The sequence below is a fragment of the Apis laboriosa genome, unplaced genomic scaffold (assembly GCF_014066325.1).
Source record: "Apis laboriosa isolate Shangri-la unplaced genomic scaffold, ASM1406632v1 scaffold42_cov153, whole genome shotgun sequence".
Classification (NCBI taxonomy): domain Eukaryota; kingdom Metazoa; phylum Arthropoda; class Insecta; order Hymenoptera; family Apidae; genus Apis; species Apis laboriosa.
The window spans coordinates 3,368,199-3,381,953 of record NW_025223257.1 but is presented as its reverse complement, the minus strand read 5'-3'; the positions used below and the strand labels follow the sequence as shown (position 1 = coordinate 3,381,953).

Sequence of the window (13,755 nt, the reverse complement as noted above, 5' to 3'; positions counted from 1 at the left end):
TTTTTTTTTTTTTTTTTTCTCCAACACATTCACGCTGAATATTTTATTTCAATATAATGCTTATCCTCGCGTGTGCATCATCATTGTCGTTAAAAAGAGATTCGAAACGAAGGGAAAGAGATCGAAACGATGTAAATTACCGTTCCGCGTGTTTGCTCCTTTTTTTTTTTTTTTTTTTTTTATGTGCTGCATATGTATGCAGCGATGAATAACGAGATAGGAATCGGTGAAAACCTTGTTCGAATCGATCATTTGACCGTCTTCGTGCAATTAAATGAGAGATAAACGTGCGTAATTTCACGCCGATTTATGATAAAATGTTTGTAAACGATTATTGTTTATCATCTTGAGAGAATGGAATTTAAAATTTTCATCTGGAATTTTGGATGATATTGAGTTTTTTAAAAGTTAGGATAAAGAACGGTAGAAAAGAATGCTGGTATCGAAATCTGATAGCCATTATCTGAACACGAGTTCACATTCCTCTTTTACACATTCTCGTTTCACAATTTAAGATTCATTTGATCGTAAACATAATTATGAAAAAATAAAAATTCGAGCTGATTGTGGGAATGTTGTTCGTTTGATTACAGGCGTTCGAAGAGCTGGAAGAATTGCTAGGTAAAAGGAACATATGCATAGCTATCAAGGAAAAATTGGTGAAAGATTCTGGGGTTGCGAAAGATGCGGCTTACGACAATATCGTTTTGAAATTGTTGACCAAACCGAGAGCACGAGGTAAGCCATATTTTTCACAATTTTTTAAAAAATTGTTTAACTATACTCAACAATATTTAGAGACATAAGTATCTTTGTAAAATTTTAATTCAAAATATTTTCTCCAATCGCGTGTCTACGATGTATTTGTTACGCTACAAGATGAAAAATTTCTAACAATATTCAAAAAGTCTAGAAGCAAATTTTAGACCAAATACTTGGACCAAGAAACGTCTATTGCAAAATCTTCGATACAAAATCATTCAAAATATTCTCAACAACACGGTTCTTCCTTGTAATCAACGTTTCACAGAGGGAAGAGAGATTCTCGAATCGTCAAACGTACACGTGAATTCCACGAAACCACGAGAGCTTCATTCCAGTTATCAAAGTATATTGGCGCGATAAAGTATAATGTATCAAAGGGACAGGATCAATCGAAACAAAACAGAGGAAGATCCATCGATGTGGAATTGAAACGAAGAAATGCGAAATAAAGATATCTCCAGAGGAATACAAGAAAGAAAAGGAGGAAAGGGAGGAAAGATTTTGAATGATAGAAATTTTTATCTTTAATTTGCAATTTTCTATTTCATTATCAAAATGGGAGGAAACTAGAAGACGACTCGATACTAATCCAGATAAAACTGGAATTCCTGAAATTTAACTTCTCTTTCGAAATAGAACGTGGAGAACCAGCTGATTCTCTTTCTTTCTCTCTCTCTCTTTTTATTTTCAGAGAACCGGTTCCTTTTTCAAAGTGGAAATGAACGTTTTTAATCAGACACGAGAAACTAAAATCGATACTGTTCGTGAAAATTTTGTTATGCAAATTAATGCTATTAACTTTTTGCTATAAACTTTTAGTTTTTAATTGTCGAGTTAGGGCAATTAAAAATTTTCAATTTTCTTTCTATTCTAATAAAAATGTTGTTAAAATATTATGGCATATAATCGAATATTTGAATGAGAAAGGAATTAAATTTTGTCAATGTTCCGAATGGAAAATAAATTTTGAAAAAAATTTAAATTTATTTATTTCTAATATAACGTACGATATATATTTTTTAAAATAATTTTACAAATAACAATTGAACGTGCAATGAAATTTCATATATACTCGAATGGACTCAAGGACACTGCACGAGCTAAATAATCAATAGAGTTTAAATGCTTGAAAAGCAGATACTAATAAATTAATTGTTCTCGTGTTCATAATAATTTAACATATATTTATATCCTCCATGAGTTATTTTAAATAATTAATGAGTAATAAATGTCAAATGATTAAAAGTAGGCAATGATAAAATAATTATCATTCATATATTTAATAATAATTTAATATCGTATTAAAAAAAAGAATAGAACGCTTTCAAGTATATTACAGAACGTAATTAATTAAAAAACAAATCTTTCGTAAAAGCAGAGCCATTACACGCGATATAACTTTTGTATTTACTCTTAAAGTTAATGGCGCGTTGCAGGGCATTTTCATGCGCATCGCAACCCCCTGGAGAGAGAAGTTCGATGTATCGAAAAATCTATAAAGTTTTTAATGTCCATACATACAAAGTTAGAATTACACCGATTAAAATTAAGCTATGTGTAAGCCACGCTCGTACGTATAATGCTCGCTAAGGGATAATAGAGATTACCGAATTTTTCACTAAAGTTTGACCATACAAATCTTCGACCCCATTAATAAACTTTCTGCCCATTTATTTTAAACTGCTCTCTCAACTACAATTACGATTTCCATATGCTTTTAGAAATTCTAGAAAATCGCCCGAAAAACTAACTACCATTTCTCTTTAATTTGCCTAATTTCGTGTAAAATTAAATAATACGTGAGAATTCGCTTTTTGAACATTTTTTAAGAAAAAAATAATTAAAAATATAATACCAAGTTCAGGAATTTTATTAAAAGTTCTGGAGATATCAAATCACAACACGCTTAATTTATTTTAAGAGGGAAAAATAAGAGTATAAAGGTGAAAGTGTGTTATTATTCAAGAAGGTTAAAAATAATCAGATAATTTAATTTTTATGGTTTATAATTTTTTAGATTTATTAAATTCTCGGCCAAAAATGAACATATACCTTGTTCGTTATATTGGATTATCATACAAATTACGAATTTTCTTTATAACTATTATAATTACATATGTATACTACATTTCTTTATAAGTATCATACTTTGAAAATATTTAAATTTGAAATAAAAAAAAATAAAATAAAGAACTACATCCTGTATGTTCAAATATACGAAATTCTATTATATCTATCCAAAATCGTTGTTTTTATATTTTACACTTATTTTTAGTATTTTAAATTTTCTTTCCATACGAGATATTAAATAATACTTTATGTCACGTGAAAATTCATCATATTCGAAATATGTCAAGGAAACACAAACTTTCGCACGATTATACGAGACTAGCCACCTGGTGTTCGCGAAAAAAGAAAAAAAAAACAAGAAAAGTTAACGACATTCGTATTAAAAAAGGATACAAAAGTATTAAAAAGGAAGTTTTGATAAAGTTTTGTACAAACATAGACACATAGAATATATAATTTTACGCTATTAATTATTATAAAAATCCACGAGATCGAGTTCGTTATATGAGAAATCCTTTTTTAACCAAGAATTTCTTTTAAAGTTTTTCAAAAAAAAAACTTTAGCTCTAATCCACATCTTTCATCGACGCCTGTGCCATTGCGCGATTGTTTCTCATTCAACGGATCGCAATTACACAGTTGTACTGCAAAATAGAGGGAGTAAATTTACTACCGTTTAAATGGTACTCGCGGCCTAAAGTTTCTCTCTGTTGAAACTCCGGCCCTCGTTAACCCTCGTCTGCCCTTTTATCGATACTAACGATCGGCTAGAGTCGAAAATTACTCTCCAAACTGAAGAATTTGAAGTTCGTTCTGCGAAATATGCCACGTCTTAACCTTGCAAAAAATATCATCCCTATAAAAAACTGATCGAGCAGCAATTTTTCTGATCCATCTTTAGATCCATCCCGTTCTCGAAGATTAAGGTCTTTACTTAAGCTTTCGAGCTCGGCGTCGAAAAAGAAAAAAAGAAAAAAAGAAACGGATGTAAAGATGTAAAACAGGTGATTACACGATTCTTATGGGAATTTAGATTAGAAGATGAGAAGCAGTGTGGCGTGAAAAAGAAAAGGATAAAAAAAGAAGAGGGAATTAGAAGGACGTTTCTTTCGAGGATCGTAATTTGCATAAAATAAAGATACAGCTTCTGCGTTTCAGTTTATCGAACAAAAATGAATCCTGGCGAACGATCTCGAACCGAGTTTGGATTAAAAAAGTAAAACACGAGGTAAAGTTTGGAAGCGAAAATTGAACGATTGTGCTTCTTTAAAGCAAAGACTGGCACGATGAGTTTGCTTCTCTCGAGTCAACAGTAATATATATTGAAAGAGTAAGAGAGGAGCGAGGGGTAGAAAAATGGAATAGAAGCGGCAGGGTGGAGCGTGAAATTTCTAGAAATATAACGCGTAGTAGAATTATATACCAGCTATCAGATTGCTGTGTTTCGATTTCGCGGAGAAATTAATTACGTCACCTGAGAATCAGAAAATCACCTGAACGAAGGAAGGAAAAAGAGATCGAATTAAATTAAACTCTGGAAAACCATATACCTCAAAATACCTCTCTCTTCTTGCATTTCTTTTCATTGCAAACGATAAAAAAATATCTTCCCACTGCCAATATAAAATTTTGCAGAATAAATTCTTGATATTTATAAAAGCTAGCTAGTTTAGAAAAATCTCTTTAATATTTAATATTTAATATTTCAATCGATCGTATATAAAATCGTAAATAAAAATTCTCTTATCTTATATCGATCTCGATCTGATTCCTATGCCTTTTATAAATATTCTTCGCAATTAATTCGAAATTCAGTTCGAGATAATCTTTGAAAGCAGGATGACTAATTAAACAGAGATGGAAGACATAAATTTTTGGAAAAATATTTTGCAAAAAATATTTTGAGAAATTCTTAATTGAGAGTTAATCGATCGTTTCATCGTCTGTCTGATCAGGTTGCATCATATTCGGCTCGGATCAAGAAGTTGCCGGAGTTATGAGAGCGGTTAAACGTTGCAATGCGACCGGTGCGTTTTCGTGGATTGGCAGCGACGGATGGAGCGCCAGGGGGTTGGTTAGCGATGGTAACGAGGCGGAAGTGGAGGGCACTCTATCGGTTCAACCTCAAGCAAATCCTGTCAAGGGTTTCGAAGAATATTTCCTCAATTTGACGGTCGAGAACAACCGGAGGAATCCGTGGTTCGTTGGTAAGCTAACGAGCGAAACACGCGAGCCTCGTTAAACTTCGTTAATTCTAACTTTCGCGGACTACAACTTTCCAATATCGATTCTATCCATATCGTATTTATTATCTAACACCTAAGTAAGATTTAAACGAAACTATTTGAGCCGAGTTAGACGAACGAGATGAACGAGATGAATGACACGCGAGCCTCGTTAAACTTCGCTAATTCTAACTTTCGCAAACTTTCCAATATTCTATCCATGTCGTATTTATTATCTAACACCCAAGTTAAACGAAACTATTTGAACCGAGTGAGAAGAGCGAGATGAAGAGAAGCTATTTCTTTTCCATCGCGTTTGTTTCGAATACAATTTTTTCAACGGATTATATGATGATATTTTGAAAAGATAATTCACGGTGAGAGAGAGAAAAAACGTATACAGAATGTTAAATACGGAATAAAATTTGTTACATAATATTTAAACGGAAGGTGTAATGTATTGTAATGAAATATGCGGTAAATCGTTTTAGAATTCTGGGAACATCACTTTCAGTGTAAATACCCGAACGCATCCATAACTCCGTACAACAAAAATTACACGAAATTCTGCACTACGGAAAAGCGTTTGACGAAACAGAACACAGCGTTCGAGAATCAACTCCAATTCGTGTCCGACGCGGTGATGGCGTTCGCCTATGCATTTCGGTAATTCAATTTTCACGAATTTATTATCAAACAAATTTCGCATGATATTCCCCCGTGACAAGCGTGCTATAAATATTCCCCGTTCAGAGATATGCACAAAGAGCTCTGCGATGGGAAACCTGGACTGTGCGACGCGATGAAACCTACCAAGGGTACCGAACTTTTGAAATATCTTCGAAAAGTGGATTTTGAAGGTAAGAACAATTACTCACTGATGAAACGTTCCACTTATTAGTTCCTTTCGAGACGATCCGTTCGTCGTTTTTTAAAATACGAAATATAAATATTTCCAAATATCAAATTTACATTTCGAAAAGAAAACTTCCAATAGTTTGCACGCTGTTTAGTTTTCTCGTATATATATATATATATATATATGTATATATAATTCCGTTTAAAAAATAAGATTTCACGAGTCGAGCCAATCTTGTAAAATAAAGCTGTAAAAAAAAAAAAAGAAAAAAAGAAATTAGAATATGAAAATTGAATTCGCAAAAATTTCGAGTTCATCGAATGGAAATATGATTGAAGGTCTGAGCGGCGACAAATTCAAATTCGACAAGAACGGTGACGGGCCGGCCCGATACAACATCATACACTTCAAACAAATCGAGCCGGGCAAATACGAGTGGGTCCGGGTTGGCAAATATCTCTCGGGTGAATTACGGTTGAATATGTCTGGTAAGCCACAGATTGGTCGTTTCGCGATTTCCCTCCTTTCGCTACCTTTTTCTCGCGAAATTGAACGGCGCCTCCCCTCTCTCTCGCTACCTACTCGCATATTCCTTGCAGCAATCCAATTTAAACTTGGACATCCCGAGCCACCCGAAAGCGTGTGCTCTCTGCCCTGCGAGGTCGGCCAGGCAAAGAAATACGTGGCGGGCGAGCAATGCTGCTGGCATTGCTTCAATTGCACTCAATATCAGGTTTGTTATCATGTTTCCTTCAATTTCAACAACGATGATGATGACCCAACATTTAAATGTTTCTAAAATATAAACGATCGACATAAGAAGAAAGATTTTTTCTTTCTCGCGAGGAAAAATCGGAAAATTCGATATTATTAGACTTTCATAGATGCGACATCACACGCGACACGATTGTTTCTTTCTATAGATATTTAATAAAAAAATTCCTTTAGAGATATTATTTCCCATTCTCTATGATAATCTCGTGTAATTCTTTTGAAGAAATACTTCCTCGCGATCGAACGCAATCGCGTATTTATTTTTTCATTTTCGAGTTGATTCGAGAAATGCCTGTTCGCGAACAGATACGGGACAGATATTTAACGCGTCATGGAAGATCGCTTTTTAAATTCACGGAAACGGAAGCTTCCCTTTAAAAAGCGCTACTCCGCTTTCAGGGGAGCAACTGAAATAAATATAGCGCGGAACGGATTACCTTGGACGGATTTTTCATTTTTAAATTTTTCTACGTTTGTTAAACAGATACGAGATCACAAGGACGTGACCCAATGTATTTCTTGTCGTCAAGGTACGGTGCCGGACGAAACGCACTCCGCTTGCCGTGATATCCCCGAGGAATTCCTGCGGCCAGAAAGCGGATGGGCAATAGGGGCAATGTCTTTCTCCTCTACAGGGATTCTGGTAAGTGATTCTCGTTAGAGGCGAACGTAATTACAGACGAAAAAAGAACAAAATTGCGAATATTGTGTAAAAGTGAGAGGAAAAAAAAAATTGTTGCCTCTTTGAATTTTGCGTTTTAGAAGAGAATAGGGCGATGAAAGCGAAAGAAAAGTTTTTCACGGTGCGTTGAATCGTTTCGTTTTTTTTCTTTTTTTTTTTTTTTTTTTTTTTTTTTTTTTTTTTTTTGCTAGAAAGAAATGACGAACAAAGATTCGTAATAATGAGAACAAAGGAAGAAAAGTTTCTTTACATTTCGAATTCACTGTTGCGTTTTAATCGTGGGATTATAAGGAAGAAAAGATTGCGAAGATAAAGGTCAATTGCTCTAATTGCATATAGTGCGATTTACGGTATGAAATAATCGCGAGTCGACCAATTCCGACTACAATGCATTAAATCGGCCGAGAGCCTCTTGCACGAGTGCTGGTAAGAAAAACTAGCTGCATTATTGATCCAAACTGCTCGAACGACTCGTAAATATCAAAATATCAGCACGAAGTCGTACTTTGACAAATAATTGAGATGATGCGTTTTTTTTCCAAAGTCGTTGAAATATATTTGTAAGATAGATTTGAAATTATTATTATTATTATTATTATTATTATTAAGGCTAACAGTTAAAAATACAATGAAATTTTTCTCGTGTCAATTTAATTTCATTAAAACTTGAATTAATATATAATTCGTGCATCAAACGTAAGAATTTCACTCTTTCGAACTTTTAAAATATAACTCGAAATATTCGCATATTGATTTATGACTCGGGCACATAATCCAACGATCCCAACGAAACTTGAGTTTCGATTCGAAGGAATACGAATTTGAGAAAATATTTCGCAACCAACAGATAACTCTATTCGTCTGTGGGGTGTTTCTGAAGCACAACGACACACCGGTGGTACGTGCATCTGGCCGTGAACTGTCGTACGTTCTTCTCTCCGGGATCCTGCTCTGTTACCTCGTTACCTTCGCCCTCGTTCTCAGACCGACGGACATCGTTTGCGGGATTCAAAGGTAAAGGATCAGTGCGCATCCCATTTTCCTGTGGCGTGTAAAAACTCGACTTCAACGTGGCCATTGAAAAATAAATTAAATTCTTACGGCAGAAACGAGTCGGCGACGGTAAATTGACATTAATCAAGTGAACGCGAGTGCATCGATCGGTGAAAAATTGATAAAATTTCAGGGACGTGAATTGCACGCGATTCAATTAAGGCAAGTCGAAAGAAGAATATAAAACAGATCGGTGAATCTATTTAGAAGTGAAAGTTATTTCTTAAACGTTCTCGCATTTTACATTTATCATTTTCGTATCGATGCATCGATAAAGTGAAAAATTAATTTCTCGAAAATATGATATCTCGATAAAAGGGATATTCTCTAAATCAAATAATCCATAAATCCGAAAATATTAAATAAATGATAAAAATTCTCAACGAAAATAATTTCTAAAAAAAAAAAAATAGCGAGGAATCTGTATATAAAATATACTTTACAAAAATATTCATATAGTTCTATCTAAAAAAAAAAAAAAAATCAAGATCGCTCAAAAAAAAAAAAAAAAATTCTCATATCCAAAAAAATGATAAAGTTTCGTCCAACCAATGAAAAAAATAGAAACTATTCGATACGCTAGTACAAAACTATATTATTATCGTTGATAAAAAAACGAAACGTAAAATTTGAGAGAAAGAAAATTGTTCGACAGATTCGCCGCGGGTTTCTGTTTCACCGTGGTCTACGCAGCCCTTTTAACAAAGACAAATCGAATATCGAGGATCTTCAACGCGAGCAAACACAGCGCAAAGAGGCCATCCTTCATATCTCCGCGGTCACAGCTGATCATATGTTCCGGTTTGGTGTTCGTGCAAATTCTGATCAACGGAGTTTGGATGATAATCGATCCAGCCAAGGCGATGCATCATTATCCGACCAGGGAGGACAATTTGCTCGTTTGCAACAGTTACATAGACGCCAGTTACATGATCGCTTTCGCTTATCCCATCATGTTGATCGTCGTTTGCACCGTGTACGCCGTCCTCACAAGAAAGATCCCGGAAGCTTTCAACGAGAGCAAACACATCGGTGAGTGTATGCACACGTGTATGCGCGCGTATCGTATCGACACGTCCACCATCTTCCAATTTTCGAGCTTGTTCCTTTTTCCAACTTGTACCGTATTTTCATAGAGACTTCAATGTCTTTTGTATCCCGATGGGGGGATTTCTGCTGTTCTCCATTTTCCTTTGGTGGAACACGTCGAGGATGGGCGCACAATATTTCCTTGGCGCAGAATTTTATTAACGGAACAACAACGGATGCTCCGTACACTTTAGACGAAGTTTACGTGGAAAGGTTTAACGCTGCCAAGTTTGAATATAAATCAAGCACCGATTCTAACGATAATTCCTAAACCGAAGATGAAGTTCTGTTAAGTTTTGTTAAGTCGTAAACTTCACCATCTCTTTGTAAGCCGTTCTTGAGTGCAAGTTAGAATCGTGAAACATTAATGGGTGTAATTCAGTCGGATCTGCGCGAGGCAGGAGAACAAAATAATAATAGGGAGGTGTTGGATATCCTTTCCTTTTCGAAATTCTCTTTGTTCGAAAATGTGTACACGCATTGTATGATTATTATGAAAAACAAAAATCCTCTTAACCCATAGATATCTGTGAGATTAAAGATTAAACGTTAGTGGTTCGTTTCTCGTAAAAAGTGAAAAAGGGAAAAAAAAAAGTAGAAGAAAATACGTTTCTACTTCAATTCGTTAATTAAATATAATATATATTTGAGGATAATAAATTCTGTTCCAAAAGGATTATTAAATTCGCAATAATCGTATTTCTACTGTACAGGTTTCACGATGTACACCACGTGCGTGATATGGCTGGCTTTTGTGCCCCTGTACTTCGGTACTGGGAACAACGTTGCATTGAGAATCACCTCGATGTCAGTTACTATAAGTCTATCCGCGTCCGTAACTATAGCCTGTCTGTTCAGCCCGAAGGTAATTCATTGCGACAGAATTTCAGATGAATAGAGTGGCCAACTTTTAACCTTTTCGTTCTCTCCCCCGTCAACAGTTATACATCATTTTAATACGGCCAGAAAGAAACGTACGTCAAAGCATGATGCCGACTAGATATAGCACCACGAAAAGTTCAGCAGTCACGGCTACCAATGCTTCTAGCATGATAGCACCGGTTGCGCTCACTGCGGCTACGTGTGATCAGAATAAGGCTGTTAAAAAACACATCACCACTACCATTGATTGCTCCACTCAAAGCGAATGTGAGTATCCATCACTTGTCAAATATTAAGATTGAAAAGAAAAAAAAAACCTAATTATGATGGAAAAGAAAAAAAATAAATTATTTCTCGATCTTAATATATTCGTAATATATTCAAAAGATTAACGTCGTAAGTATATAGTTCACGATATATTTAATGGCATTATAACCGGATCTCTTTTACATTTTTCGTTCAATAAACTAAATATTTAATGTTCGATATTCCACGTTAAATGCCATTTATTTTATGAATACGAGATATAAAATATTAAAGAAAAATAGTTTATTTTTTTTTAGTTATCTGAATTATCGATAAGAGACTTGCAATTAAAAATTGATACAATATCTAGTTTTATCATATATTACAAGAATAATCGTTCTAATTACTTACGAAATAATTAACTATAACTTTTCTCCGAGCATATTTAATTTAATACTTTCTAAGAAAGCGCATCTTAATTTCCTTTAAAAGACTTTAACCACCGTATTTTTCAAAGGAATTATCTAATTATCGATCAAGACTTTTTTAATTAATTAAACATTTTCGACTGGCAATTTTTGCATTCTCGATCTACAAACACCTCAGGCAAATGTCTACGTGGAACAATTTTCTGACAAAATAATTCACTATAAAAATCCTTTCGAGTCTCTCAAAATTTTCTGGTAAACATCTGACCGATCTGTATATTCTCTAAATTAAATCTTAATCTCCTTTCAGCCTGCCAATCGTAATTAACGAAATTTAATTAACAAATGTTTTCTCTTGCAGATTACGAGCTAGAGGTAAAAGATCAGAAAAATGGGAAACCACCCTCGGTCGTTTCTCGATCGACCCAAACCTCTGCCAACAACGACAAAGACGCTAATGCTGTGGTAACGCAGAGCAAAGAGACGAAGGATAATACCACGACAACGAAGCAATTGAACAATAAAGCGAGAATAGGAAACGGACCTATAAATCAGAGTGATGTTCCATTATAGCAGCAAACTTCCATAGAATCGGCCATTTTGCCCGCGACTTTGAAACCAATTTCGAAAAATCCGGTGATAGTTTGAAAGGACGCAAAAAAAAAAAAAAAAAAAAAGAGAGAACTGAAACGATATTTTATAAATACGACTGAATATTAAGTTCGAGATATTAAAAAATTAATATTAATTCTCTTTAAAGCTTTGGACGATGTTTAGACTGAATGAAGATGAAATATATTGTTTGTGAAATTAAGTGAATTACAAACGATAATGGAAATATATATATATATATATATAAAATAAAATTGATTTTTGGAGAATGTGAATGAAAATAGGTGATTAAGAGAGATTTAAAAAAATATGTAAAAATTTTGAAGAATTGATTTTGTCGGTTAGCATAAATATATGACGTTATGAGGACGCTAGGTACACGAAATTGCATCATAAAAGACGAATAATCGATCTTAATTAACTATTAAGTGGCGTTTTAAAAACTGCTCTGATTTCTTCTGTGATCATAGCGTAATGCACGTAATAATCACGTGAGATTGCATAAACCTATTTTGTATATACACTATCATTTCATAACGTTTGCACATTAATCATAATAATCATAATCATAATAGAATTAATTGAAATATTGTAAATATTTAGTCGAATTCGTTATGTAAAAAAAAAAAAAAAAAAAATGGGAATTACTATCCAAAATCGTTGCCAAATACGAAAATAGGATTACGTCTATACGACGAGATCTTCTATTAATAATTTTTGTAACAAAAAAAAGAAAAAGGAAAAAAGAAAAAAAGGAAACAACGGTTGTTCGATACATCGAGAAAATCACATTTGTCGATCTTTCTGTATATAAATTTCTTCCTGTAAATATCACACGAAATAACAGACGAATAAGTGAATAAGTTCAAAGCATAAAACAAATTTCCAAATATGACTATACGAACTAATAGACTTTTTTAGATAATCTTTTCTCCTTCTTTTCGATATCTCCTCTGCAGACTATAGGAATTGCTACACGTAGATTTAAATGATAAAAAAGAAAAAACGCAACAATCGCGTTTCGATCGAAAATACGAAACGCTTTACGATCTAGTCGCTCTAATTTTAATAATCTAACGTTAATCCGCGCTTGATCTTTGTATTTGCGATTAAAAAATGAAAATAACAAGCGACGAATAACATTCCGTTTTCGTAGATGTAAATACGCGATGTTGAAGAAAAATTGTAAATTCATTTTCGTAGAATCGCAATCGTGCGATAAACATATCCGATCTAACCCGTAGTTGTTTTTTCGCTAGCGATAGTTGCGCAAGAATGAGTAAAATTGTCGATCGCTTGAAAAAAAAAAAAAAAAAACAATTCGTTCCGAATGATTTTATATATAAATAAATTTGTTCGTGCGTAAATGTATAAAAGATTTCTAAAAAAAGTTTTGAATTTTTATAAAACCGAAAGGAACATCCACTGTCAAACCTTGGATACAAATGAGCCCAGTATCCATTGTTTGGCACGATTCTATTTTCCTTTAAAACATGAACAACGATACATTGTTACATTGAAACTTGTGAATTCGATTAACAATTAAAATTTTCACTCGTAAAATTCGACATAATATAAACATATATATGAAAGAATTGTGAGAATGTGTAAATATATATTTGACTATATTTTACCAACGATCATATATCATTCGAGAGTATGTAAATATATAATTGTACATACAATACGCGATACTGTACATTAAGTATTAAAGCATGAAACGAAAATATTAGTTCATACGGAACCAATTTAGCCATAATTAAATTCTATAAGAGTTTAAGAGACTACGAATATGAGATTAAAAAAATAATAACAAGATGATAATTCCGTAACGCGATAATTGATAATTGTCGTGAGAAAGAGAGAAAACTCTAAGCTAGTTCGCGCGAACTATTACGATCTAAGGATATTTTAAATACGTACGAACACTGCAGTAGAATGACACAAATTTACATGATGTTACACTGGATGTATTCGTTGGAAAACGATCGAAAAATATCGAAAAAGAAAAATTATCGAAATAAAATGAATCGTGAAAAATTATCTTTCTCCTTTTACGCAATTATCTAT

The 13,755-nt window shown here is 33.6% G+C and overlaps 1 protein-coding gene across 3 annotated transcripts in view; it reads left to right on the top strand.

Moving 5' to 3' along the window:
• Positions 1-13,632, top strand: part of LOC122716058 (metabotropic glutamate receptor 2-like) — a 138,808-nt gene extending 125,176 nt beyond the window's left edge. For all 3 annotated transcript variants that reach the window (XM_043938761.1, XM_043938763.1, XM_043938764.1), the window contains exons 4-15: positions 594-738; positions 4,791-5,042; positions 5,552-5,726; positions 5,814-5,920; positions 6,258-6,407; positions 6,519-6,652; positions 7,178-7,336; positions 8,223-8,389; positions 9,084-9,460; positions 10,231-10,382; positions 10,459-10,666; positions 11,435-13,632. In XM_043938761.1, the coding sequence (XP_043794696.1) occupies positions 594-738; positions 4,791-5,042; positions 5,552-5,726; positions 5,814-5,920; positions 6,258-6,407; positions 6,519-6,652; positions 7,178-7,336; positions 8,223-8,389; positions 9,084-9,460; positions 10,231-10,382; positions 10,459-10,666; positions 11,435-11,646 (2,238 nt within the window). In that variant the 3' untranslated portion in view covers positions 11,647-13,632. The remainder of the gene's footprint in view (positions 1-593; positions 739-4,790; positions 5,043-5,551; positions 5,727-5,813; positions 5,921-6,257; positions 6,408-6,518; positions 6,653-7,177; positions 7,337-8,222; positions 8,390-9,083; positions 9,461-10,230; positions 10,383-10,458; positions 10,667-11,434) is intronic.
• Positions 13,633-13,755: the final 123 nt, after the last annotated feature.